General features: G+C 47.3%; 1 protein-coding gene across 18 annotated transcripts in view; it reads right to left on the bottom strand.

Moving 5' to 3' along the window:
* The window catches only part of DNM1 (dynamin 1), a 68,734-nt gene that overhangs the window by 18,526 nt on the left and 24,541 nt on the right, over positions 1-25,667 (bottom strand). For 12 of the 18 annotated variants that reach the window (XR_005829598.1, XR_005829597.1, XR_005829594.1 and 9 more), the window contains exons 3-15: positions 24,499-24,648; positions 23,184-23,387; positions 22,591-22,689; positions 21,704-21,864; positions 20,493-20,635; positions 20,267-20,402; positions 19,020-19,087; positions 17,741-17,879; positions 9,479-9,565; positions 9,203-9,273; positions 8,714-8,765; positions 7,481-7,492; positions 6,137-6,250 (exon numbers count right to left, since the gene is read on the bottom strand). Coding sequence is in view for 13 of the 18 variants with exons in the window: in XM_040605920.1 (XP_040461854.1) it covers positions 6,137-6,250; positions 7,481-7,492; positions 8,714-8,765; positions 9,203-9,273; positions 9,479-9,565; positions 17,741-17,879; positions 19,020-19,087; positions 20,267-20,402; positions 20,493-20,635; positions 21,704-21,864; positions 22,591-22,689; positions 23,184-23,387; positions 24,499-24,648 (1,436 nt within the window). In the remaining 5 variants the exon portion in view is untranslated. Of the gene's footprint in view, positions 1-6,136; positions 6,251-7,480; positions 7,493-8,713; positions 8,766-9,202; positions 9,274-9,478; positions 9,566-14,446; positions 14,586-17,740; positions 17,880-19,019; positions 19,088-20,266; positions 20,403-20,492; positions 20,636-21,703; positions 21,865-22,590; positions 22,690-23,183; positions 23,388-24,498; positions 24,649-25,667 lie in introns of all 18 variants that reach the window. The other 6 variants (XM_040605921.1, XM_040605926.1, XM_040605917.1 and 3 more) reach the window with 3 other exon arrangements.

The following is a 25,667-nucleotide window of genomic DNA, read 5'->3' as shown; positions in this document are numbered from 1 at the left end:
TTTACAGCAGCTGAAATAACATGCAGATTTAAACATACAGCTAAATGCAATCCTAGGAACCCATCGGAGGTATACAAGAAAGCACAGCTGGAAACTGAGTATCTCAAGAGAGGTTACAGTGGCCAAAACTCCACTGCCGTGACCTCTCTAAGGTCACAGTGATGTCCACCAGCCTCTGCAAAGGACAAGCAGGCATTTCTTCCTACTGCTGTCCCTGTGCCAGGGCAGGGACGGACAGTCCCCAGTATTGGACCTGCTTTGATGAGGTCAAGTGCAACACACATGCAAAGCATTGCACACCTCCGGGAGGAGGAGAGGGCTGGGTTACCCTTCCCCAGCGCACGGTTAGAGCTGAAGTGGGAGTTCTGGGTGTTCACATTTTTGGCCACAAATCTTAGCCATCCACCAGCACGCACACAAGAGAGGGGGATCCTGGAAGGCAGACACGCGCACACACAGAGCCCTCTTTATCCCTGCAGCACCAGGGAGAGAGCGAGCAAACCACACGGCTAGGGCTAACATCTGGAATCGTTACGTGGGAGCCAAGCGCCGCAGAGAGCGACAGCATTCCTCGAGTTTCCAAGCGGGGCAGGGAGCCCTCCTTTCCCCCCGCACCCCCCACCCGCGGCCGGCTCGCTTCCTGCCCCCCCCCAGCCGCCAGCAAGCTCCTCCTCCGGTCTGGTTAGCTCCACTGCCACGTCAATTGAGGCAGAAGGACAGAAGGGAAGCAAGAAGGGAGGGAGCAAAAGCCAGAAGAGGGAGGGAGACTCAGCAATGCCAGACATTGTAGGGGGGAGAAAAAGAGGGGATGTGGATTGCTCCTGCAGTAGCCAGAGGTGAGCTGCAAAGGCAACTGGCCAAGGCGGGTCAAAGGACCCTTTTGAGGACTTGGAAGCAAAGGCTGGTCCTGTTCGAGCTTTGCTCCGGACCCCAGGCAAAGGGCTGATCTACAGGACAGAAGGAGATGAGGGTGCCTGGGGCCTGGGAATCCGCCCACACAGCTCCACAGGGAAGAAGAGGAGCTGAATGAAGCAACAAGTTCTGCACACCTGGGTGACAGCCAACACTTCACAGCATTTCCTCCTCAAACAGCAGTAATTATTTTTTTTTTTCCTCTTTCTAAAAAGGTGCAGCATACCCCAGGTGGAAACCAGGTACCAGCTTGACACCGGCACTGGAAAAGGAAGGAGCTCGGAAGCTTGCTCCAAATTGGAAACATGCAGGCAGCAACATTTCTTCTTCCCAGCTGCCAGAAGAGGATGCTTTTTCAATCAGGACTTGGACTTCCTTTCACCCCATCTCTGCCCCCAAAGCCCCATCCCAAAAGCAGGGAGGGGAAAGGACTAATGAGCTGCTGATAACCGGAGAGCAGATCGCAGAGGCTCCACTCCGTCTGCCCAGTGTTCAGACTACCTGTTCAGGACTACGAGATTGTACAGTAGTCTGCACATTGGTTAGGCTGTGCTGGGATACACCACACACTGCCAGTGCTGCACGGGGACGGCAACACCTGCACGGCAGAGGGGGATGCTTGGAGAGGGTGGGCTGCAGGGACAGCTGCATGCAAAGTTCACTCAGCCCTCAGCCTTTGGAGCCATGCTTGATGATGACTCTTACCCGCCTGTTCACCAGCCTACTCACAACCCTCTTATCCCTCCTCCGTCTCTTTTACCCCTTCTTTTCTTTCAGCTCCATGCACTTGCCCCAGGGGTAGCTGCGTTCAGGATGGCTTGAGTCTCACATGCTAAACTTTGCCATGAAATGCAGAGATAGACAAATGGGCCTGGCAGATTCATAACCACACTGTGCTTTGCTACCTCAGAAAGCAAGACCAAGCACAGAAAGGTGACTGGAGAAAGGGGATTTCATATAGTAAAAAATGTTGTTCATTAGTATAAAGAAAAACCTGCAAAGGATTGAAAGCTGGAGGTTTAGATGCTCTGGAAGTTGTGTTTGCTTTGATGTTTGTCTGGAAAAGAAATAAGGGAATTAGTGAGTAAAAGCATAAATGAGGACTGGTTAAGACTAAGATATCCATGAGAAAACATGCGCTTGTGAAAAAACACAACTGAATGAATAAAAGAGCTCCACAGAGGCTGTAAAGAGACAGAACACGTTCCAGAGAGCACCTGAGGGCAGTGTGAAAGCAGGAGAGGAAGAACCTCAGAGCAGACCTGCTTGTGTGGTCTTTAAAGAAGCCGGACACAAAAACCTGGCTGCAGCCAGACCCATCACAGTCAGTTTTCGATGAGTCGTGAGCATCAGAGCAAAGACAAAAGGATTTCTACCAGCTGAGCTGGGCTTCAAGGACATGGACTGTTGGGGCGGGGCACAGTGTAGAGAACACCAGGGAGTGCATGTGGGTGCAGTGGGAGAACAATCTCAGTATTGATTAACGGGGGGTTTTTTGAACTAGAATTGGGAACAAGACATTGACAGGTACAGAATAAGCAGCTATCTAGTACTGTCAATGAGGTCACATCTTCCCAAGAAGAGAGAGTACGTTTGTTCTTCAAGCAAAAGAGAAGGTGTACAGACAGAAAGAGCTCAAGCACAAATGATACAGCAGGAATTGACATGATGCATAAAGAATATGAGGCATCCCCCAGGCACCTGAAAGTTCCTAAAAGAATATCAGGCATCCACCATGCACCTGAAAGTTCCTAAAACTCTGCACTCCCCGCCTCGCCCCCCCCCCACACACACACAGGACTCAAATGCACTGACATTGCACACAGCACATGAACACTTTTCACACAAGCAAATAAGGCCATATTCTTCTCATGCAGTCCCCTGCTCTTACATGCCCCAAATTTCTAGTACGTAATTTACCTGAGTAAGGACAGAAGGTCCCATCTGTATTGCACATTTAGACAAATTCCCAAAGGAAACCGCAGATACATGCATCCACCCAACTGTGCAAACAGTCTGGCAGGCAGTGGCACACAGTCTCCAGCAGAAATTCACCTTTGCAAAGCAGAGGACACAGGGGTCCCCTCCAGCAGGCAATATGCTTTAGTAATAGCAACCACCCCGAGCACAGCACTCATTGCATCTTGTCTACAAGGTCCCCATCACCAGTAGCTCTCACCCAGCTCACAGACCCTCTCTTCCAGCAGGTGGGAAAACCCTGGAGAGAAGTGGGTACTGTGCATTTCATAAAGGATTCAGGCTGGAGGACTATTCACATTAAGTTCTGGCTTCACGTCCACTGTGGTGCTTGCTGAGCAGTTAGCCAGTGTGCTGTGCTGCTGCTCCAGCCCTGGGGACACTGTGGCCTCCCTGAGCAGGGAAACCTCGTTCTACGTTGCCAGCAGCCAGAGGAGGCTCCTCCCCACTGCTGGCCCGCAGCACAGTCCCGCAGGTCTCGGGAGGTGCAGGAGGGTCTCCAGGTCTTGGGAGGCAGCTTTCTGTGGGGCCGCTCTCCATGGGGCCAGTGTTTGACTCACTGAAAGGAGACAGGAAGAAAAACAGAGAGCTCGGGCACACACACGCTCTTGGCAGCAGGGCGGAGTGGGGAGCCAGCTTTCCACCCTGCCTGGCCCGCTCCCTCCTTCCCCTCCCATTCCCCAGCACACTCCTTCAGACCCCTCCAGAGCATCAACAGCCATACAGCCCTACTAATGTGTAATGCTGGGCCCTTTAAGACATTTTAAGTTTCAGTTCCTTTCAGAGGCAGAGGAAAAACAAGCCAGCACTGTGGAAAGACTGGTATTTCACTAATGGGGTCCAGATGTCTTCATTCCACAGACTCTGGGTCCTGGCTTGCAAAACAGGGCAGGAAGATGCTGTGCCCCCAGCTCCTCCCGGCTCCAGAGCTGCTAGCCTAGCCTTCACCCTCACCCCACCGCACACCTCCTCACCCTGCTCCTTCCCCCATCGTCACCCACAGCTCTGCCACCAGCTCTTCCATCTGTACAAGACTGGTTCAACTCCCTCCTCCTTCCCCCGGAAAGCGGCCAGAGGGCAGGGGAACCGGGACAAGGGAGCCCACAGAAGTGCAGGGTGGGGCAGACAAAGCCTCCCCCTTCCCCTCAGAGCTTAAGTGAAGTAAGATCATGGTGTACAGCCTTAAAAAAGCGCACGAGAACATTTCATGAGCTGTAAAGGGTACCAGTCCTTCTGAACCGGTGGCAAAGGAGAGCTCTGGGACAGACATGTGAAGATAACCCTGCCTGACAGAGGACCATGCACTGCAGACAGCTCTTCAGGATGGAGCCAGCTCCGTGCAGGACTGAGGTGTGGGATAGGAATCCCCATGCTCTCCAAGTGACCCCTCAAACGCACTAGCCTGACTCAACTGTGGAGTTCAGGTGGACACTGCTTCCCTTCTCCCTCACGACAGCCAGGGATCAAGGAACTGAACTTGGGGAGGAAGCAAATAAAGGCATGCTTCCCTTTCCCCCCTGCTCCCACTCAGCAGAAGACAAAGGCTCCTTTCTCAGAGGCAGCTCAGACCTCATCAGTGCCAGCTCTCCATGTTTAAGGGACCAAGGCTGGCAGGGAACAGTTTTCATTAGGCAGCTCTTCCTTTACTGTCCAAAAGCGAAATGCAGACCTCCTTTTGCTATCGACACCCAAGGCTGCCCTCCCTCAGGAGGGAAGGCAGGTCCAACCCCCATCCCAGGCAACTGGAATCTATCAACAGTTTATACATCCCCACTGCAGCCCTCCCTCCCACTCCCCGGGGAAGAACAGGGAGTTCTGATCATCTCTAATACAAATGTAGCAGCTGGCTTTGATTAAACGACTTACGTTTATAACCACTTGACCTGCATATGCAACCCAGAGGAAAGTGAAGCCTCCCCAAGCAACTCTGAACACAAAGGGCAGGGGTCTTACAGCAGAGACAGACACACTGGTTTAGCGAAAGACATTTCAGTGCCTGGTTCTTTAATTAGAAAATTGCTGCCTGCTCATCCATAGCAGCACAGCAGCAGTCTCCATGCAGAAAGTGATATTTAGAGGCTGATTCATCACCGTATTTGTCATCATTTCCACCTGCCGAGAATAAAACAAGCCCAGTGATATGAACTAGACAAGAAGCCAGGCCTAGTTGCAGCTCCCAGGCACAGGACCCGAAGGACACACGCCCTAGTAAGAGGCTGAGCAGTTTATTTGCAGTCAGAAACCCTCATCAACTCACAATGCATCACTACATCACACCAGGCATTTTTCATCCCCCAGCACACCGAGTGGGGCTAACCCTTCGGATCACGTTCTTACCAAAGCCATTCACCTATTCTTTCCCTTTTCAAAGTAATCAGCAAAGGCAGTTATCTACCTTTGTCTTGCACAGGAAGCAACACACTGTTGACAATGATAATTGCAGCTGGGACAGTTCTGTCCACTTAGATTGTGGCCCACTGAAGCTGAGAGACACCACGGCACGGTGCTAGAATTCCTAATACTCAAGATTTTTCAAGCAACTCTACAGAGCAAGTCCATGCTCCTATCAGTGATGCTCCACACACTACTATACTTTTGACCAGGAGTACTCTAGCCATTCACAAGTCAAACAATTTTACAAATAATACGGTAACTGGCATGTTCAATGTAAAAACATCTAAAAAAAAGCAAACCAAAATACATTCCTGCTTTGCAGGCTTAATAACTGAATCCTGGAGAAGTTTACTCGAAGTTAGAAGGAACCAGCACCTGAGCTGCAGCTTCAGGTCCACAGCTCCTGTTGCTATGCTCAGAAAAGAAATAGCTTTTTTTCTTGCAACCAGGAGAGATGCACGAAAACCTCTGCCACACTCCTTAAGGAAACTGATCGTGGCCCCCCCACAAACATCCCAAAGTCCAAATCTTGGAACTAACCCATCACACCCTTGATTGCAACCGCCACAGCAAGACAAAAAAAGGTCAAATTCATTCAAGTGTTTGTTGAACTTCTGCTGAGCCAGGGCTTCAAGCATAGACGTTACTCCTTGTACATCAGTAAAGCCACATTCACATCAATTCATAAATGCTCAGCAGTGCTGACGCCACAGGAAGCCCAGATCAAGGGTAGTTTCAGCTTGTGTCACCAGCTGCAGACAGCGCTCAGAAGGTTCATCTGTAACACCCGGTGAACTGAAGGCCTTATATCATCAGATGCCCAAAACTCTAGTCACAGAGCTGAGCTACTCACCTCGTCGTCCTTGTACCAGGAGAGGTTCTCTGCTGTCAGGACAAACCAATACTCCTTGGAGCCACCCTTCATAATCCCAATGTTGTTGATGGTGAGCCAGCCCTTTCGGATGACCTAAGGGGGTGGAAGCAGCGTGCATTAACAAGGGCCCTAAAAACCTGGCCTTAGGCGACAGGAAAGATCAGAGGGTATTCCCTACACACAGAGTAGTATGGAAAGACAAGGAACACCATGCTCTCTGCTGCTGCCAGAAGAGCCCCCCACTCAACTGGCCAGTGAAGGTCTTTGCCTCAAAAGGGCCAGGAATAGTATAAAAAGGGCGCAGGAAGGAACCTGGCAGTGCTGTGCATTATACCCTCTGCCAAGAGGAAAGAGATACAGGACTGCATCGAGAGTGGCTCAGACACTGGCACAACCTACAAGCACCAGATCACAGCAACACACCCAGAAAAGGCCATGCCTAGAGTAAACCAGGACAACAGCACACCTTTCAGCACACCACACACGTGGAGCGCTTCACTCAGCTTAGGGATGGGGGGAACCAGTTCAAGAGAAGACTGGCAAGCAACCCAGGAAGAACTGTGTTTAGTGAAAGGAGACACTAAGTATAACAGAACAAAATGGTGCATCTGGACTTCAGCACACCCAGGTATTTGAGTAGACGTATTAATTTAGGGCAAACCATGTTACCAGTCTGTAAAGAAGCCAGGTTGTTACTCTCGAGGGAACTCCAATTCACCAAGTGCTGGTTTAGAGCCTCACACATGCAGTAATCCAATGTAAGTATGCGTCATCCTAAATGCATTAGCTTTTTTAGGTATTACTGCACTGTTAACACCCAAAAACATCTGCATGCACGTGTGTGTAGCTTGTATGGATATGCTTGCTGAAAACGACCTGGCATTGAAAAACCATGCGACTGCACTGCATATTAGCAAGTTGTACTGTGTGAACAGCCTACCACAGAGGTACACAATCATTTTAATTGGCAGTTTACCCTATAAAGGTAAATGTAGGAGCACTGGATCTTCACCTCGTACCTACTGTTAAGCTGAAGATAGCCCTGTTTTCTCCGTGGGCAGGAGGGGGCAGCGAAACAGAGCCACGCATCCTTGGATCGCTGCTTTTTATCTCCACCCACCCACAAGATGTACCAGCATTTCTGAATTTTTCCTCAACACACCACCTTTTCACCTAACTTCTGCTTCACCTGTGTCTAGTGCCAGCTGCCCTCCTCTCCCCATTCAGCAGCAGAGGGAATAATTTGTTTATGCACTGTCCTTGCCTTCCCAGATGCAACATTAATGTTCATTAGCACACCCTGCTGAGTGGCCTTCTACTCACCAGGATCTCATCCTGCAAAGGGGAACCATAGCAACAGCAGCAGAGCAGGAGAGGAGCAAAGAGAGGAGAGATTGTTACTAGGAAAGCTGGAGCAGGAGAAGAGAGGCTCAAAAATAGAAGAAATTGGAAGCTGGTACCAAATCTTTTACCCCAGGTGTTAACAAAAGCAACCCCCATCCCGAAACAAAGTCTGCTAATGGGAAAGCCAAAGCGCTTTACAGGTAGATCCAGAGTTTGCCCTTTGCACTCTTTTATGCTCAGGACTTCTGTAAGGTATCCTTCAGAGGATGGGGTTCCCTACAGCTGCTCCAATATCCCATGAAATGGATGGATGGCCAGCCCAGCTTGCTGACCTACCTGCCTGCCATCAGTACTGGAGCAGTCTGCATGTCTGCGTGCAGGGAAAGGCAGTCAAACACGTTACAAAGAGGAAGGTCAGGAGTGAATGTCTTTAAACAGACTAAGCAAAAGCCTTTGCTTCCATTCTCTGTGAAGCTGCTTGTAAGGCTTTGTTTCTACAAGATCTTCTAGCCTAGACAGCCTTGTCACATCCCCAGCAAGTCTGGGTGTGAGTGTCATTAGATCCTTTTTTCATTGTATGTACGTTCCTTACAGTTCCTGAAGGAACAAGGGAACTCCTCCCCTCCACCGCTGCCTTCTCCCATGGGTGCATTCATACATACCCAGCGCAACCACAGCTATAATCACCCTTTGTCACCCTGTACAGAGGTTTAAGTATTCCCAGTGAAGTCTTCAAGAAGAGAGTCCACAAACTCCCTTGAAATCCCTTTCCAGAAAGTAGATACCACTGATGGGAAAGATAACTAGAAAAGGCAATTCCCTACTGTAACAGTTCAGACCCAGTGTTCTGCACCCTTCACCTCAGCAGAAGAGTGAGCACAGCTAGCGAAGGGGCTGAACAAACAGGGATTTACACAACATCAGCAGAGGTTTCTACCAGGAAAAACAAGACCAGATCTTGATTTTCAAGCACCTGTTTCCCTCTCCAACACTTTCCCTCCCTTGCTGCTACATGCTCAGTTCTTCCTGACTGCAGCAAGCCTAAAACACTATCCTCCAAGTATAAACAGAGTTTGAGGAGTAAACAAAAAAAAAAAAAACCAACACCAAACTTGGAGCACTGCTGCATCTAGACCAGCACTTGTCCACCTGGTAGCATCCAGGTAGCAAACATCCTTCTTGCAGCAGTGAAGGAGATGGAACTCGGCCTACCTGGTTGCCAGCTGCCTTCTTCTTGCTCATCTGGCTGCTCCTCTGCTGAGCACTGCAAACAACAGCAGAGACATTCAAAAGGCCTCAGGCTTTTCTCGATCACCTGAATCCTGCTCCCATCAGATGCTGCTACAGAGAGCTCATGCCCCTCACTGCTGCCTTCCAAGTCTGGATAACCCAACCCGTTTCCATCTGCTCTTTCAGCCTGGTCAACTCATCTTCTCACTCCCACCTGAACCACACATAGGTCACTAACGTTCCACAGTTTCTGCTTTTTCCATCCCCCAACACAACCCTAGTACTCTAACTCCCCCTTCTACACACCCTCCCTCCCCCGCCTCGCAATACAGAGCCACTGAAAAGCAACACAGAGCTGAACCACCCTTTGAGAAGACAGCATTTGCACCAGGGCCTTTGCAACCCATCTACTGGAGCAGCCATAGGACAGAGCCACAGGAGAACACATGCAGACAGGACGTGGGTGCTTACTTGGCAAAGCCAATGAAATCCTCATGGTTTGTGTTCATGTAAGCCAGCTCGATGTCTATTAGAAGCATGACCTGCCAACAGAGGCACAGACAGAGCAAGACAGATGTTAGTAATTGACACTGCTAGTGGCCAGGGGCAGACAGAGCCCTGCACGTTGTTCATCTGGTCAGTCCTCTGCAGCCAGACACCCCTTGGCCCCTCTAGCTTAGGCTGTCCCTCCAAAGGTGTCCCCCATCCCACCCAGTCTCCCCTCTTACACACGCTCCTGACCCCTACCTGATCTTTGGTCCTGCCTTCTCTCTCACGGATGTGAGTAGTAACAATCCTCTCCATCTCCTCACGCAGATGAGGGTACTGGCTGAGCTGCGGGACAGAGAAAACACGTGCACATGGGAAAAGGAGGTATAAAGGGGGGGAGCAGCCCCCCACACGCATGCATGCATATATACACCCTGCAATCAGATATTTTCAAGGGAAGTTCTAGAAAGCTGGACTTGCAGACAGATTTTTCCAAGTTCCTGGAGGTCTGCTGGGGGCAAAGTTTATTCCCTCTTGCCTTGGGCTTCAGAGAAAAGCCTTTTTCACTCTTGCAGCAACCTTTCTGCCTCACCAGAGACCTGCTCCAAACCTACCACATTCTTCCTGGAACGAGGCTCTTGACAAACCCCAGATGTAAACATGTTGCTTGTTGGGAGTTTTTCTTTGTGAAAAATTTCTCTAGATGTTCAGCATCTCATTCTAGTAGGCTAAGTAGGTGAATGGCCTGTTGCTACAACCAGCTAAATCCTATGGGAAGTCTCCCTGGGAAGTGGATTTCAATCCCCATTTGTTGAGGCACTAAGTGGAAACATCTGGTCGTCTCCAGCAACATCTGCAGGCAGAGACAGAGGATGTGACCAACTCAAGGGTACGTGTCTTCAAGAAACACTGTGCTCTGGGCATCCAGCTGCTTCTACCCGCTCTGCGCCGGGGCAGGATTACATAGCCCAGGTCTACACTCACATCACACCTACACCACACTTTTTGCCACATTACTGAGGGAATCTCTCCCTGCCCAGAAAAGCAGAAGGCCTTTACTAGCTGTGGTTCAAAAGAAGAATATCTACAGAAATCATACATGAGAAACACTTCCAAAATCAGCACCATTAAAGCTGCACAGTTTCACACAGCACCTATGTACTTGCCAGGATTCGTAAGTCTCTAGTAACCGTGTGCTCCTCAGATCAGGCCCAGCACAGTCAAATGAAATTAACCCTACAGACCCAGGATCTAGCTCTCTCTTCCCCACTTCACCTATACTCTGTGAAACAATTCCCATCCCCCCCCTTTTTTTTAATATTACCTCCAATTTGACTAAAATATCAAACAGCATTTCCTGATATCAATCTTTTATATGTTTTTACACATGCTCTTGAGGGGATATAAATCTCATTTGCCTATGATCTGTACTGCATTTGTTTTGTTTCTCCAGTTTACAAAAGCTTCTTAAACTGGTTTGGCCTTTTGTTCTGTATACATAAGCAATTATAACATGCTAGAAGGAACTGTCTCAAAGCGTGCAGCATCACTACTGGAAGCCTCCATTAGATTCCATGCTAATCAGCAACAATATTTAACTTCTCACTACAAATAGTCTCAAATCTTTCAGCACGCTTGCAGTCAAGCAAGTTGCAATCACCTGGAACTGGAATTGAGGGCTAGTTTTGGCACTGCCTGTTTTCACATGTGGTTTGTTTTGAACACCAATGACCCTACAAAGGCAGGAAAAAGCAAGTGAAACCAGTGTTCCCCACCACCATCTTGTCTTGAATGCACAAACTGGGTATTCTCCACGATCTTTATGGTTCAGACAGCTGGTTGCTTCAGAGACACACAGGCAAAGCTCCCCATTTCCTTTGGGGGGTTGGCAGAGGATTGATGGGCAAGTTATGTCAGACAAAACCAGAAATTGGAAAACCTCTAAGCAAGCCTCAGCTTCTTTGCTTCAAATAATAATAAAAAAAAACAAAAAAAAACACCACAAAAAACCCCAACAACAGTCAAACAAAAACCCCCACACCAAACCCCCCACCCCTGCCACCCCCCACCATACCCATCAGTACAAATGCATACAAAGTGTAAAACAAGTTGTGGTTTATTCAGAACCCAGGTCATCCAGCAACGTTCATGTGCAAAAATAAATTGACAGCATCAGTCCCCATGCGGAAGCTTCCAACCCCAAGCATGCACAGGAGAAGCGAGGGTAGCCAAGGAAAGAGGACACAGACAAGCCACAGGATGTCATACCACCAGGGAACATGCAATAGGGCATAGAGGGGCAAGGAGTTATCCCCAGCAGTACAAACAGCACCCAGAAATGCCATGACTCTGAAAGACAGGAGAGCAGGCGACCCTTTGAGGGGTTAAGTCTGTCAGTCTGTGATCACATCCCAGCTCAAGGGGTTTTTCAATCCTGTTTTAGCTGCATTTACCTGTTTAATCACAATACAAGTTTACAGCCCTCTTTGAAAGCCAATTTGCCCCAACGCTCCATAGTTCCCCACTGCAGATTCCAGGAGTCCTTGCCAGCACAAAGATCAACCTTTAGCTGAAGGGTTGCTGACTTGCAAGCCCTTCCTGCACTTGTGAGATGCTGCAATGCAGACTGGCACAGAAGGTTCCTGCTTTTGTGAAAACATTAACTAGAACGTTACCCTCTTAAATGTAAAAAGGGCTTATACACTTTCACCAGCTTCCTGTTGATTTTGGAGCTGCTCTCCATCTAACCAACTGGAAGGAGGTCAGGATCAGGCCAGTCAGAGAACAGCAGCTAACTTCTCTTCAGCCCTCAGCTTTGTCTAATGGTCAAGAAATAATCAACTGCAAATCTTTTTGTACAGGAAAGCTGTACTTCTGCAGACAACAGATGGGTTTGCCACCTTCTATGTTCTTTATTGACAGTCTCATATTATTCCATCTATCCAGCTTTAGCAACTGCACATACAAAGATTTCTTCACCATTTGTGGTGAAATGAAATAATTGTGACAGCACACAAACAATAACACACAATAGTTCAGGACAGCAACAAACCAAGGCTACAGGACTGTTAAGCTAATTCAAGAGGTGTTAGCCCAAGCACTGTTCCTTTCAAGAAGCCTTGCAGACTTCTCCTGAGTTTAAAAGCTTGGGGTTTTGTCTTCTGAAAGACAGCATCAATTCACAACACAGCAAGCTTGGTATGACCTTACAATTAGCATCAGTCCTGAAGCAGCCTTTCCCAAATGCCTCCCCTAATAGCACATGCTCTTGTCCACATCAAGCAGTTTAAGGGCTATAACATGCAAGATAAATATTGTAAGTTAACTTATGCCTCTCTGTATAAGTTACTACCTTATACCATCAAAACCCACCTCAGGCTAGCTGCTATCCTAAAATTGGATATCTATGGCAGTTACCTTCTACTCTTTCAGAGGGAGATACAGGCAAGATTAACCTTCTTACTGCATGTAGACATTGGACTTTAAATATTACTAAAGCCTTCCTTTTATTTTCCAGTACTACTACTATTAGTATTATATTTTCATTCAGGCAGCTATTTTGCATCTCTTAACATCTCTCTCCCTGGCCTCTCCAGCTTTTATCATTGCCATTGGTCTCCTATAATGTCACTGCTACTATCACCTTCCCTACAGACCTATCTTGGTTGCATCACCGTGGAACCACCCCACAGGGTCCTCCACCATATCACAGATCAAAATCTGCAAAGCAAGTGGGTATCCAGCCACTCTAATGACATGGTCCAATAGGGAAACTGGAATTCCACACCCTTGGAGTTTTCATAATCCTTCTCCCTCCCAACCCAGAGCAGACATCTCTGCCTAGATACAGAAGACAGGGTAAGCAGTCAAAACCATCAGAATGAAAAACCCACAAGAGAAGCAGGCTGGAAAGGAGTTACTCTGCCTCCACAATTTGGCAACAGCAGAACTCTGCAAGAAATAGACCAGGCAGAGCTTGGGGCATGTCAAGGATGTCTCCTTAACAGAGGTGGCAGTGAGCTCTGTGTGCCTAACTACAACCAGACCCTACAAGCTCAGCTCCTGCCTTCGCTCTGAACTCACATCAGTTCCTATCTTTCTTCCCTCTCAATTTACGGGTATACATTGATGAGTCTGGCTGCAACTCTGGAAGAAGGGAATTGTCATTTTCAAGTCCTAAAATAACCCATGAAACAGCCTTTTCCAACTCAGTTTCCAGAACATACTTCTGTTGTGTCACAGACATATGCCTGGCCCCTCACTGGTAAGTTTAACACTAATTGCCACATCTGCCTTTTTTTGGTTTGGGGGTTTTTTTTGTTTGTTTGTTTTGGTTTTGTTGTTGGGTTTTGTTTTGTTTTTTGTTTTTTTTTTTAAGGAGGCATGGGGTGCCCCCTCCTGGAGAAAACCATCCCGGGAAACAAACTCGCTCCTGCCCCAGCCTCTGGGCGGTACTTGACACCCTCCACATCACTGGGGGCAGCTTCCCTCTCCCGCTGCTGCTGCCCTCTGCTAGCCTAAGGCTTCAGCTCCTGTGGTTCACAGCATGCAAGTATCCACGCCACCTCCCACTCAGCACAGTCCATGGAGCAAGAGATCAGCAGGAGAATGATGCAGAGGGTGTAATGCTTGGAAAAAGCTTTTCCCCAAGTCTTTTGGGACAGTAATCTTCTGTTGACTCAGAGTATCTCTTGCAGAACATCCTGCACCTCAAAACTTTTAAACCAACTGTTGTTTTGTATATGCTACTGCTCAACATAGCTCTGCAGACAAGATGAAACCTGCTGACTACTCATGCTGTGGGGGCGTATGAGGTCTTTTTTTCTTTTTCTAGGGTAACTGGATTTTTTTAGGGGGGGGGGGGTCGCATTAAAAAAAAATTAAAAAAACAAAGTTCACAATGTGCAGGCAGTGGCACAGCAAAACGGGGCCTGCAAAGGGTTTGATGCCACTGAGCCAGAGAGAAGAGAAGGGTATGCTAGAGTAATCCACTGGATCCCAGCTGCCTTTCAGGTAAAAAGCCCAACAGCTAATGCCTGCTGCTCTTGATTTACTTTTAAAAGGCTCTTATACCTGCAGGTTGCTGCTCTCCTTTAGATGCATTTTTATATCCATTTTCTTTCGCTAGGTTTGCTGGAGTTCCTGGGGCATGTGTGGAGGAACAGCGTGGAAGTGTGTGGGAAGGGGGTGGGCATTGACCTTTCTTTGCATTTTTTGTTTCTTTACCTTTTCGCTACACTTTCTGATGGTGGATGTGAGCTCACTCACTACCATATCCACACACTTCAGACTCGGCTCCTTCAACTTCTGCACCTGCTTTTTCACTATGGCTTCAAAAGCGAGGTCAGGCGTGAAGAGACCCGTTCTGCATGGCAGGGGCAGGGTGGGAGGAAGCAACGAGGAAGAAGAAAGCAAAGCAGAGAAAGAGCAGGAAGGAGGAAGAAAGAAGGAAGGAAAAGGGAAAAAGAGAGAAAACACAAGGCAAAATGAGAAGTGAGATTTTGGTTCATTGCATTAGTTTATTGAACCAGGTGAGCATTGCTATGGGGCCTGTGCACTGCCAAGTATCAGGAGAGTCTCCAGGCAAATGGAAGTGGCCAAGGGGAATGAGGTAGAAGCAGCTGGGCTAGTGAAACGGTGAGCTGTTAAGAGCAAGATGAATGGATGGAACTCCCCAGGGATCAAGTGATCTCTTCCTTAAAGGAAAGCTTCTTTGAATTTTAAGACAAAGCTGCTTGCCACAGTGAGCCACTGCCTCTCTTCCCACAGGCTCACTGTGCCCCATTTCCCTTTGTCTCAGGCATTCCCCTACCCACCATGGTTCCCTCCCCCCTTCGTGTTTTCCTTATTCCAGCTGCAGGAAACCAGAGCAGGAGCCAAGCTAAGACTTCCAAAGGTCTGTCACTTGCATCTTGCTTTGGCAGAACTGATGTCTCTTAGTTTCAGGGACTCAGACAGACTGTTCCACTTAGACTAGTTCAACTCGCTCACCTTCCCTACAACATTAACTTCCTCGGTGTGAGCAGATGTACCCAGTATTTAGGTCTGCCCCAGCTAACCTGTAGCACCAGACCCAATACAGGCCTGCTGAGGTTTACAAGGAAGTGTTAATTTCCACTGATACTATCTGTGCTGGCTTAAGTGTATTCTCAGCGGCTCTACTACGAAAGAACAGAAAGTCCACAGAAACTGGAGTTACTAAAACATGGCCAAGATTAATCCAATTCAAGCCTACCACACTCAAAGTTTTCAGCACATCATCAACGCTTTAGAGCTTCTACCAGGATGCTCTTTGTTACACAGTCCAAGTTACTAGTTTTAGCACAGGGCATCACTGCTTTGCAAGGGCTTTTAAGGGGCAGTGTCCACTTGACACAAGAAGGGCATACTGCCTTTCTAAAGGTACAGTACACAGCCAAATCCGTGCTGCTGACAGCTAGCAAGCAATCCAGAGCTAGCTATAAATAACCACCACCTCATTTAAATCTGGCGGTCCCCCCTTCACATCTCTGTGGATAACACCTGCAAGACCCCAAGTTACACCAGTACCAAAACATGCTTCAACGCATACTATAGGACCTACAACTAGTCTGTGTTTCAGGCAGCAAAGAGCTGGAATGTTACAGGATTCAGCTTCACCCAAGGGTCTCTCTCCAGGTGCCAGCAATGCCCCCTTTGAGCAAAGGAAGGGCATTTTCAGAGTTAAGTTCACATCCCCTGGCTCACCAGCCATTTCCTCATAATCCAGTTGCCCTGCTAAGCTCAGCATACAGTTACCCCCAGACCTGGGGGTCCCTGCACAACTACAACAACAAAAATCACTCCCTTCTAGTACCCGAGTATCACCTGAATGATGGTATTTTGTTTCTTCAGATACAAAATTGTAACCATGGCTACTAGAGTACTGAAGTCAACCATCAAATTCTTAGCAGCAGAATTTGAGCTAAAATTGAATGCTTTAATCCTGAATGTGTGACATTTCCCCCTAGTCCCTATGGCCTCTTCTCCCTTATTTCCCACTCTGCTGCACCCACCACCTGATCACTTGAGAAACCTGCCACTGTCAGAACAGATAGTCTATTCTGAAGTTGTCAGTAAAAGAGAAAACAAAAAGAAACAATGAAGAAAAGAGGAAATGAAGGGAAAGATGCAAAGAGAAAGAATTAATGGGAGATCTCTGAATGGCAACTGATGGACGGAGAACAAATCAAGAGAAGCTTCAGAGGGCATGAAAGAGGGCCCTTCTGATCCAGTTAGCAGGCAACTCTGGATACTTGGCAGCCCAAGGGCCTGTGCTTACCTGCCGCCAGGCTCTAATGGCAATTTTCTGGGTGCTCCCCACAGCCACACACCCCAAGAGAGGACAGCAGGACAGAGAAAGGAAGCTCCTCCAGCACTCTAGAAACCTGAGCAATCTCTCACTGTACCCACTTCGCTTTCCCAGTCTGTCCAGGGGGGCAAAGCGCGTGCCTGAGCCCTTCTGCGGAGGCTCTCAGCCCTAAGGGCTGGGCATTTCTGCAAGGGTTGGCGAGTATCAGCACTTGGGCACCTTTCCCCATCCCTGCAGATACAGGGTGTCAGACTCTCCAGATACCTCCTGCAACACCCATTTACCTGCACCTGAACAGCCAGTGGCGATTCCAGTCTCCAGTGCCCATACCACCATCCTAACTGAGGTGCCTTCTCACCAGCACCTAGCCCTGCCTGAAGCAGCAAGCCATGGCTGAGAGGAATGGAACAAATCACCTGTCTTGCTGCCTTTCAACCCCAACCTCAGACCACAAAAGCTGCCATATACAAAGGGCAGAATCAAGGCAAGTTCCCTCCCTCGGCCCTAATACCAGCATGGATCCCAAAGGGCAAAACCCAAAGCCCTCTCTCTCCATCAGAGAGAGCGGGAGGACCCCAGAGGTTGATGGACACTTCTAACTTGCTTCTTCTCAGCCATGTGCTGCTCTTCCAGAACAGAAGATGGACGAAGCCAACCAGAAACCAAGCCAAACACCACAGGAACGTTTCCCTGTTACACAGCTCACAGCTGTGACTCCTACAGCCGCTGAAGTTCAGCCCCATACACCGCCCCAGCAGCACCCAAAGGCTGGTTTGAGATTAACACTCATTTCTACAGGAACAGAGGGGACAATTTAAATTCCAGTTTCTGGCTTGGAGAATAAACCCAGATACTAAATGTAAAGTCAAATGGAGCCACATAAGAGAAATACCCTCGGTTTTAGAAGGGATCAGGAGTCATGCTACAGAGGGGTGGCAGGGACATCTCCAGCCCCCCTCGGCTCTAAAAGTCTCAGGGAGAACGGCCACGGTCATGTCCCACAGCACTTCCCTTCCTGTTTGGCTTGTTGGCTGGATCGCCCCAGGCTGGTACCGCTCAGGTCTCGTCATGCTGAGGAGGTGGTTAGAAACACTGAGTGTGGCTGCAGGCAAGTCCCTGTCCAGGTCACAATGCTGCGCCACAGCCAGCGAGCGGGTGGAAGGTGCCAACTCCATGCTGCCTCTGGTTACCTTCTTGGTGCACTGTCTAACAGTATTGATTAACTCCGAAATGACCATGTCCACGCATTTCAGGCAAGGTTCTTTAATCTTCTTCACCTGCTTTTTCACAATGGTCTCAAAGGCCATGTCGGGTGTGAAGAGACCGGTTCTAAATACCCAGGGTGGGGGACAAGACAAGGCAAGAGGGGAAGAAGGGGCAAGGAGAATGTCACAGCGTTACACACACATCTTGGAGCAGGCATCGCCACCACTGAAACCCGGCACGTGGAGCTGGGGAATGTCACATCCCCCAGACAAGCCCTGACTAGAGTCCATGGAAAGTGGGGGGGACACTTGGCACCTCCCAGGAAGGAGGTGCTGAGGGCAAACCAGATCGCAGCTGGACAGCCATGGCCAGGCCACCACTTCCCTCAGCCACCAGACTTAAGAGCAGCCAAGGCTGACCCCTCCGCAGCACACCTGACCTCAGAGTTGTGCAGCACATGGGAGGCCCTTTCTGAAATATTTTCTTAATTCTTAGGACACTAACATGTTTGATACCCTTTATCAAGCTCAGATAGCGACTGAGCAAAAGAAAGGAATGCAAATATGTCTAGGTTAGCATTTGTTCACACCCCAGCATGCAGGAAGGGCTCAGGCAGGCACCAGGCTCTGCTCACCTTCCCATGAGCAGCACAGCTCGGGGTCTCCGGGCTTGCTGACAGCTAGCCTCCGCCGAGGGGAACACAAGCGTGTCTGCTGACTATGTTCTGGAGCCATTGGTATCCTAATGACGGACACCCCAGTGCTCCTCAGATCTCTAGGGGAGGAGGTGCTCAGTACTAACAACCATTTTGAACAACTAACTGTTGTTCAAATATCTGTACTTTTTGTTCAAATAACTTGTTGTTCAATGTACTTGCTGTTCAAATAACCGTACGTGGTTAGTATGGAGGCACAAAGTAAAACCCAACACTTTAGTTTTAACTAAACGAAGTAGTTAGTACAGGCTTGCATCCCTCTTTCTATCCTTTCTTACGTCAAGACACAAGAAAAGAGTGAGCAAACATCTAGTTACCATGGCATTTTTACCTTTTAGGCTTCTGCAACTCTCACATGGGAAGAGAAAGCAAACTGACTTGGATGATTGTCCCTACTCCCAGATTCAAGCCACCAGGGTGGTCCAAGGATATTATCCCTCCCCTTTGGCTGACCTACCGTACCTCTGAAGTCTTCAACTCCATTTGGAAGGTCTAGAGGTATTTACAGAGCTATGCAGCCAATGGTCTGCCTAGTGCGTGATACATGCCTGATACCATGGATGTTCTTGATGGCATAGCTAATCTCCCGTCGCAGCTCCTTCTCATCAAACTCCATCTGCACCAAGAGAGAATTTTATCAGAAATGGTCTGACACTTATTTGCTAAACCCCAGAATACACAACAGCATGCTTTACAGAGTCCCATGCCAGCACTGTCATGTGGCAGATGAGAGATTAGCCCAAGGGTTGGATACAGAGCTCAGCCATAAAGCTTCTATTGCCAATGCAGACATCCTGGACAAATATGAATAGCTAAGGGCCTACGTGTACAGCTGCCAAGCCCCAGCAGCTCTCAAGGGAGCTGCCCTGAGATAAAGGAATAAGACTGAAGTGCTACATTGCTTTCTAAAACTATTTTGCCTCCCGAGATTTAGCATGAGGTCTTGGCATCTGTTTTCTCAGTGAACACCACAAATAGATTTACAATTCACATACAAATATGTATTATCCAATATAGGCAGGCTCTTGTATTGCACTAAAAAAGCTTCAACTTATTCAAATGCAAAAAAAGGAAGGAAAATGCAGAAAATCCAGGAGCGCAGTGATTTAACTCTAGTCTGTTCCAACTGGCATTAAAAGAAGTTTTTCCATACCACTTCTGATCAGGCCATCCTGATCAGTACTTTGCCATCCAAGAAAACTATCATTCAATTAGAATCCCCTTCAACTGTTACGACAGTAGAACAGTTTCTACACTGTTCCCACCATTGACAGGGCACAGACAGAAATAATCCCAGGTGTATCTACATCCTCTTTCCAGCTTCTTGCACATTTATTAGGGCAACTTTGACTCTAGTCTGGTGCTCAGGATCAAGGAAGTACAAGTTTCAGCACCATTCGTACTGTGTGAAAGTCAGTCGAAGTAGTTTTGACACAACATACCTGCAAGAATATTCGCTCATTGATTTACTATTGCTTGTGTTAAAGGAAGTTATTTTGCACATTTAATTTAGCATTTAGGAATTAAGCCAAAGAAATACTGTCATTTAACCAAGAGAAATTTAAGTTCTGTAACAAGGACAGGGACCGAGGGAAAGGTCAGTGCTATGGGAAGGCTCCAATAAGAGACTACATAAAAAAAAAAAGGTAGTAAAAGGAAAAAACATGAAACAAAGTACTCAAAAGGGAAAGACGGATGATGAAAGGTACCAAGAGGAGCAAGACGACAGACAGAAGAGGTAACAGAGAGAAGGCTAGAAGACAAAGCGTATCTCAGCAGCACCGAGAAGCAGTACCTTCACCAGTTCAAAGGGGAAACGCTCATGGAAGATGCGGTTAATCCTTGCTCCTCCTGACAGCTCATAGGTATCAATTTGGTCTCCAGAGCCTTCAATGCGTTTCTCAAAGTCCACGGCAAACTGCTGCACCATCCTGAAAGAAGGCAAAAAACATAAAGTAGAAGTCATGGCTGAGCAGCTGTCTCCATGAAGGAGGGAGGTACGTGCAGCTGAGGCCACTTACTGAAGCAGAGCTTTGGTCTTGCGAGCAGGGTCATCAGGGCGAAAGTTCTTGTACTCCTCCACCTCCTTCTCAATGGAGAGAAGCTGGCTTTGGAGCTTGTTCCGCAGCCCTGGCAGGGTGTCACGGATGTGGTTGGTCAATTGCTGCACAAGAAGGTTGAAGATGATAATAAACCTCTAGGTGGTTACTGGGACGAGTTTGCTACCTCTGCACCACAAAATAGAGGAACGCTCCTCTCTTCTGTGTTCAATCCTTCTGAGTGGTCCTAGTAAAAAGTCTGTCCCAGGACAGATACCAGCTCCCCAGCTCCTACCTACTACATCCCTCTACTCCTGATGTCCATTTTACCTTCTAGTCCAGTACAAAACTCCCATTCATGCAAGGCTGCTGCCTCCAACCCAAGAATCAGCTTCACATGCAGGTATTAGTATTTGCTATTTACACCAGGGTAAAGGCTATTCTATCTTCAGATTAGCAGACCACTGAAACCCAAGGTGGTGGTTAAGCCTTTGTAATGCTACGTGTGACAAAGCAAGGTGGAAGAAGCCAAAGCCACCGATGAGGCTCTAATAAGAGAGTTTCCACAGAGCTCAGCTGTGGAAAACTCCAGTTTGAAGATGAATATTTAAATAAGAGAAAAAAATGAAAAAGTAATTCTTCACTTAAGGGAGTATTTCAAGGGAACAGAGAGGGAAGCAACAATAAATTGTTACTGTCTGAGACAGGAGGTAAGACAGCCTTAGCAGATGGGAAAGTTACTACCATTTAAATCAATCTTTGCAGCTTACTGTTAGGTACAGAGACCACTAGAAATTTAGAAGTTATCTTTTAGCTTAAGCAGAAAGATCTTGCATTCCGATAGCATAAATGCCATGAACCAACTATTGATTTTGCACCAGTGTCACTGATAAAGCAGTGCTGTGCCTTTGGCATGTAAGCTCCATTACTGGCCTTAATGTGTTTCACTATCAGGATTATACAAGTCAGACATGCTTCGCAGGACTTGGCATCAAAGCGCCTTTTACGATGCAGAGGAGGAAGAGTTAACCAATCTTCACAAGCCTCACCGCAGCAAAACAATTTAAAGTATATGAATTTGCTGACCACAATTTTTAGCTTTTCCTGTATTTTTTCCACCTCAGAAGAGCCCTGATGGCTGCCTAATCATTCTTGTGACATAGTGGGCAGCAGTTCTTAACTGTTGACAGTACCTGGTTTAATACTTTCTGCAGGTAGGGGGTTCCCATGCGATCAGCCATGTGTCTGTAGGCTGGGTGCGAAAGAAAAAATTTTCTCTCTGCAGCCAGAGCTGCCTGAATGTCCTTCTTGCCATCAATGTCCTTCTGACTCCTGTTGACTACACCAATGTAACCTAGAAGAGTGGGGTTAGAGATCAGGCGGTTGCAAGGATGAGAACATAAGCAGGACTCTGATTGAGAAGGATAAAGTTACTCAGCCGGCAGCACTGCAAAAAGGGAATTCTAGTGGCAGCACATTATTAGGAACCAACTGGAAGAGTTTAAAACCACGATTTCCTCTGAATAGCCCGGGTTCCGATATTTCAGTATGCAGGACAAAAATGACTATGCAACTGAGAATTAACATATTTATTACTGTTTCCCCTATCACAAAGCATACCCTAGTCTCATTCATTTGAGACTCTTCTGTTAAAGTCCTCAGTATAGGTACTTTGCTACGGCTACACACAGCATGTATGACACTCCAAAATTATTTCATCTGATACACTATGGCAATCTCATCTAGCTAAAAAGACAAGGGGAGTCTCTTAGACAGGAGTTCCATTTTTGCAGCTTGCCTTATTGAAAGAAGTAAGGAAAGAGACAGTAAAGATAAGAACATAAAGCTATGCTTCTGCTAGGACTACATATCAAGGTACAACTACCTAAAAAGGTCCTATTAACAGCGTTACTGTTCCTCAGCTCTTCTCAGTTCCACCTTGGAACAGAGATGGCTTAACCACAAGCTGTAACAGATGTTGCAGGAAAGGGATGCACTGGAGGAAGGGGATGAGGCCAGGACACCTCACACAGGGAAAAATATAGGAAGGAGATCATAGACAAAGCATGAGGAAACATACCTCTACGAAGAGGAAGTAATTTATTTTCTAATACATCTCTTGCATCAGTTCCTTCATCCATAAGATCCAGCTTCGTGATGACTCCAATAGTGCGTTGCCCTATGGAAAACACACACATACTTGATCAAGCAAACTACTCATGTAATCCTTTGTTCAGATTGCCCAACTTGGCTACTTGGGGGCTCCTGAGCTCAAACATTACAGTTCCCATCATGTCTCAGAGGCCATGAGAACAAAACAGACTGCAATCGAGCTCTTCTGAGCTACATCCTGCTGAAACATGCCACAGCAGAGAAGATTTTAGTGCAGATTTTCCTACTTTTCTCCAGGCAGAATGCAGATGAGTAAAGGAAAAAAAATCCTTTACCTCTTCAGAAATGGGGCTCAGACAAAGAAAGAAAAGAGGAATAACAAAAAAATCTATTACAGTAACTGTTAACACTGACTAACACCTCTCAGAAGAACGTGTGTTGCTGAAGATACAACCCAAGACAAGACAGGAGCCCACAGCTACTGGGCTAATTACAATCAAAATGTAAAAGGAAAATCAGGCCACTGTCTAGCAATGTCATGCTAAATTAAGAGGCATTTACCTTGAGGATCCACCTCCTTTGCAATCTTCAGGGCATCAGAATTGGCCAAATCGGAGTTGGCTGGAGATACTGCCAGGATGAGGCAATTCTCTTTGGTGACAAACTGCATGAGCATATCTCTGATCTGAAACTCTATGTCAGGGGGCTGGTCTCCCACTGGGACTTTTGTCATACCCGGTAGATCCACCAAGGTCAGGTTCAGGACTAGACATAGGAAATAGGAGACAGCACAAGGGCGTGTTGAGGTATGAATGTTCTGGTCTATAAGCACCACCTGTATCTTTAGCATCTCCAATATACAATAGCTATAACAGCACACAGAACTTCCTAGTTCCTTTTTATTACCGCTTAGTAAAAACTAGTCGCTAGTTGTTACTAGTTGTGATTGTCAGTGATCTCATCACCCTTCCCTTTAAATCACTTGTTTTCATAATCACGGAAACTGTGCCCTCAAGTCCTTCCACGTATGCTACACTGAAAGGAAAGGGATGACAGTATGGTTTTTTCATTTCATAACAAAGAGTGGAGAGTCAGAAGCGCTGGTTCCACTCAAGAGTTGTCTCCAGTATTGAAGAACTCAGTCCTGCCATCCTTATTCAAGGAAGGCTCCTGTGAAAGTCAGCTGGGCCTTCTCCTGAAGGACTACAACATGCAGCCCTATAACTGTTTAGCTGTTTTTCTGATAGAAAAAATAAAAACTAAAAATCAAGCACAGGTTCTACCTGACCAACTGCTACGTAGCACTGAGCTGCTGCTTTCCAAGAAATGCCCATACAGCTGTTCACATTTAAAGAGCTGGCCAACTTGGGACCATGCTGTTCCCTTGTTTAAGCAGAATTATTCCACCGAGATCGGTACCACATGATGCAGGCACTGCCTCAGAGAGAACTATACAAAGTACACCTTTACATGCAAACATGAAGGCAAGTGCTCCTCAAGAAAGCTACTCTCCCTATCAGTTGTTCTTTGTTCCATTTATTTGCCCAGTAAAGCAGTATCAGAAAGCAGGGAGAGACAACAGCTCTTCACCATAATGCCCACACTGCTGGAAAGGAACAGCCTCAGGACCAAGTTTCAGCACAGACATGAGTTGTTTCAAAGAGAAGTTCTGAAAGCAATCACATACCTCAGCTGGCAGACAAACCTGTTACAGCAGTAATGCTAAGGCTGGCAGTTCGATGGCCCAGGCACATGGAGATTCAAGTCAAACCAAGCACACTCACCATTTCACCTCCATTCTTTCTGTCTTTACTTCGTGACAAAGCAGCAACCTGCCTCATCTATCTCCTGACTCAGATGCTGCGTTGGGACTCACCATGGGGAGAGTAGACTCGAAGATTGATTGGCACAGGGGAAATCCCTTTGTTGGAGCCAGTAACACGATCCGTTTCAGCCTCGATCTCCAAACGGACCTCCTCAAAATCAGTGAATTTCTTTCCTTTGCAGTGTAAGAACTCACCATATTCTATTTAAACAGAAGCAGAGAGTCGTAAGTCGTCACTGAGATCAGAGAAACGCTTAGTGTGACAAAAACATCATGTCTCAAAGTAAAACAAAACAAAAACCAGGGATGAAGTCTGGCAAAGGCCTTTCTCACTATGACCTGGAAGGGTGGCATAGAAGTTACTGCAGTCACATCATCTGGTCAACATCTGAGAGAATTCAGTTGAGCCCAATATCTTCACCAACCAGCCTTTGCCCCAGCAGAGGCATCCTCACTTGTCTTCAACAGTAACCCAGGACCTTCTCTGTTGATACTGAGCCACCTTAGCATGCACCTGCCTGCAGCAACAGTGACTTCTACAGCTACACTGGGAGATACCTTGGTACTCAGGACTTGGACTAGCTCTGTATTAAAGTGCTGGGGGTAAATAAGTATCATTATGTAATGAGATCAGACTCAAGAGAATCTGAAGAAAAACCAAAAAACACAGACCTTCTCTTGACATTGTTTTGAATTGGCTGGTGCCTGGGGGTTCTTGTGCGTCAGTCCTTGACTAGGCTAACCAATCCAAGAACCCTCTCTTTTCAATTTTGAAAGCCTTGTAAAAGTCAAATTGTCTCCTTGCTGTACACAAGGACTGCCATGGAGAGATCACATTCACCTGACAAGAGGAAGAGTACCTTGAAACATTCACTTGCCAACTCATAGATGAGATCTTAACTTATGTTAAGGGGAACGGTAATGAAGATATCCTGCAAGTAAATAGCAACACCAGTGAACTGCACAAAAGACCAGCCACAGAACTCTGTAGACTTTCTTCTCCAGATCCCAGTGGTCTCACACGGGGTTTCAGTACATTAAGTCATCTCAACCCTTTATTTCCACGCTTTGTCAGCAGGGTCATCTGACTTAGGTCTTACCCACTCGTAAGTGTCACAACCGCATAGGCAAAGGAAAATTGTGAGAAGTATACACATGGAGCCTTGCCTAATGAATTAAACCACAAAAACCTAAGCAGCATTTTGCTTCTGAACACTTAA

Source organism: Falco naumanni, chromosome 9 (assembly GCF_017639655.2).
Source record: "Falco naumanni isolate bFalNau1 chromosome 9, bFalNau1.pat, whole genome shotgun sequence".
Lineage (NCBI taxonomy): Eukaryota > Metazoa > Chordata > Aves > Falconiformes > Falconidae > Falco > Falco naumanni.
Note: the sequence above shows the minus strand (reverse complement) of the source record. Positions and strands in the feature narration are given on the sequence as shown.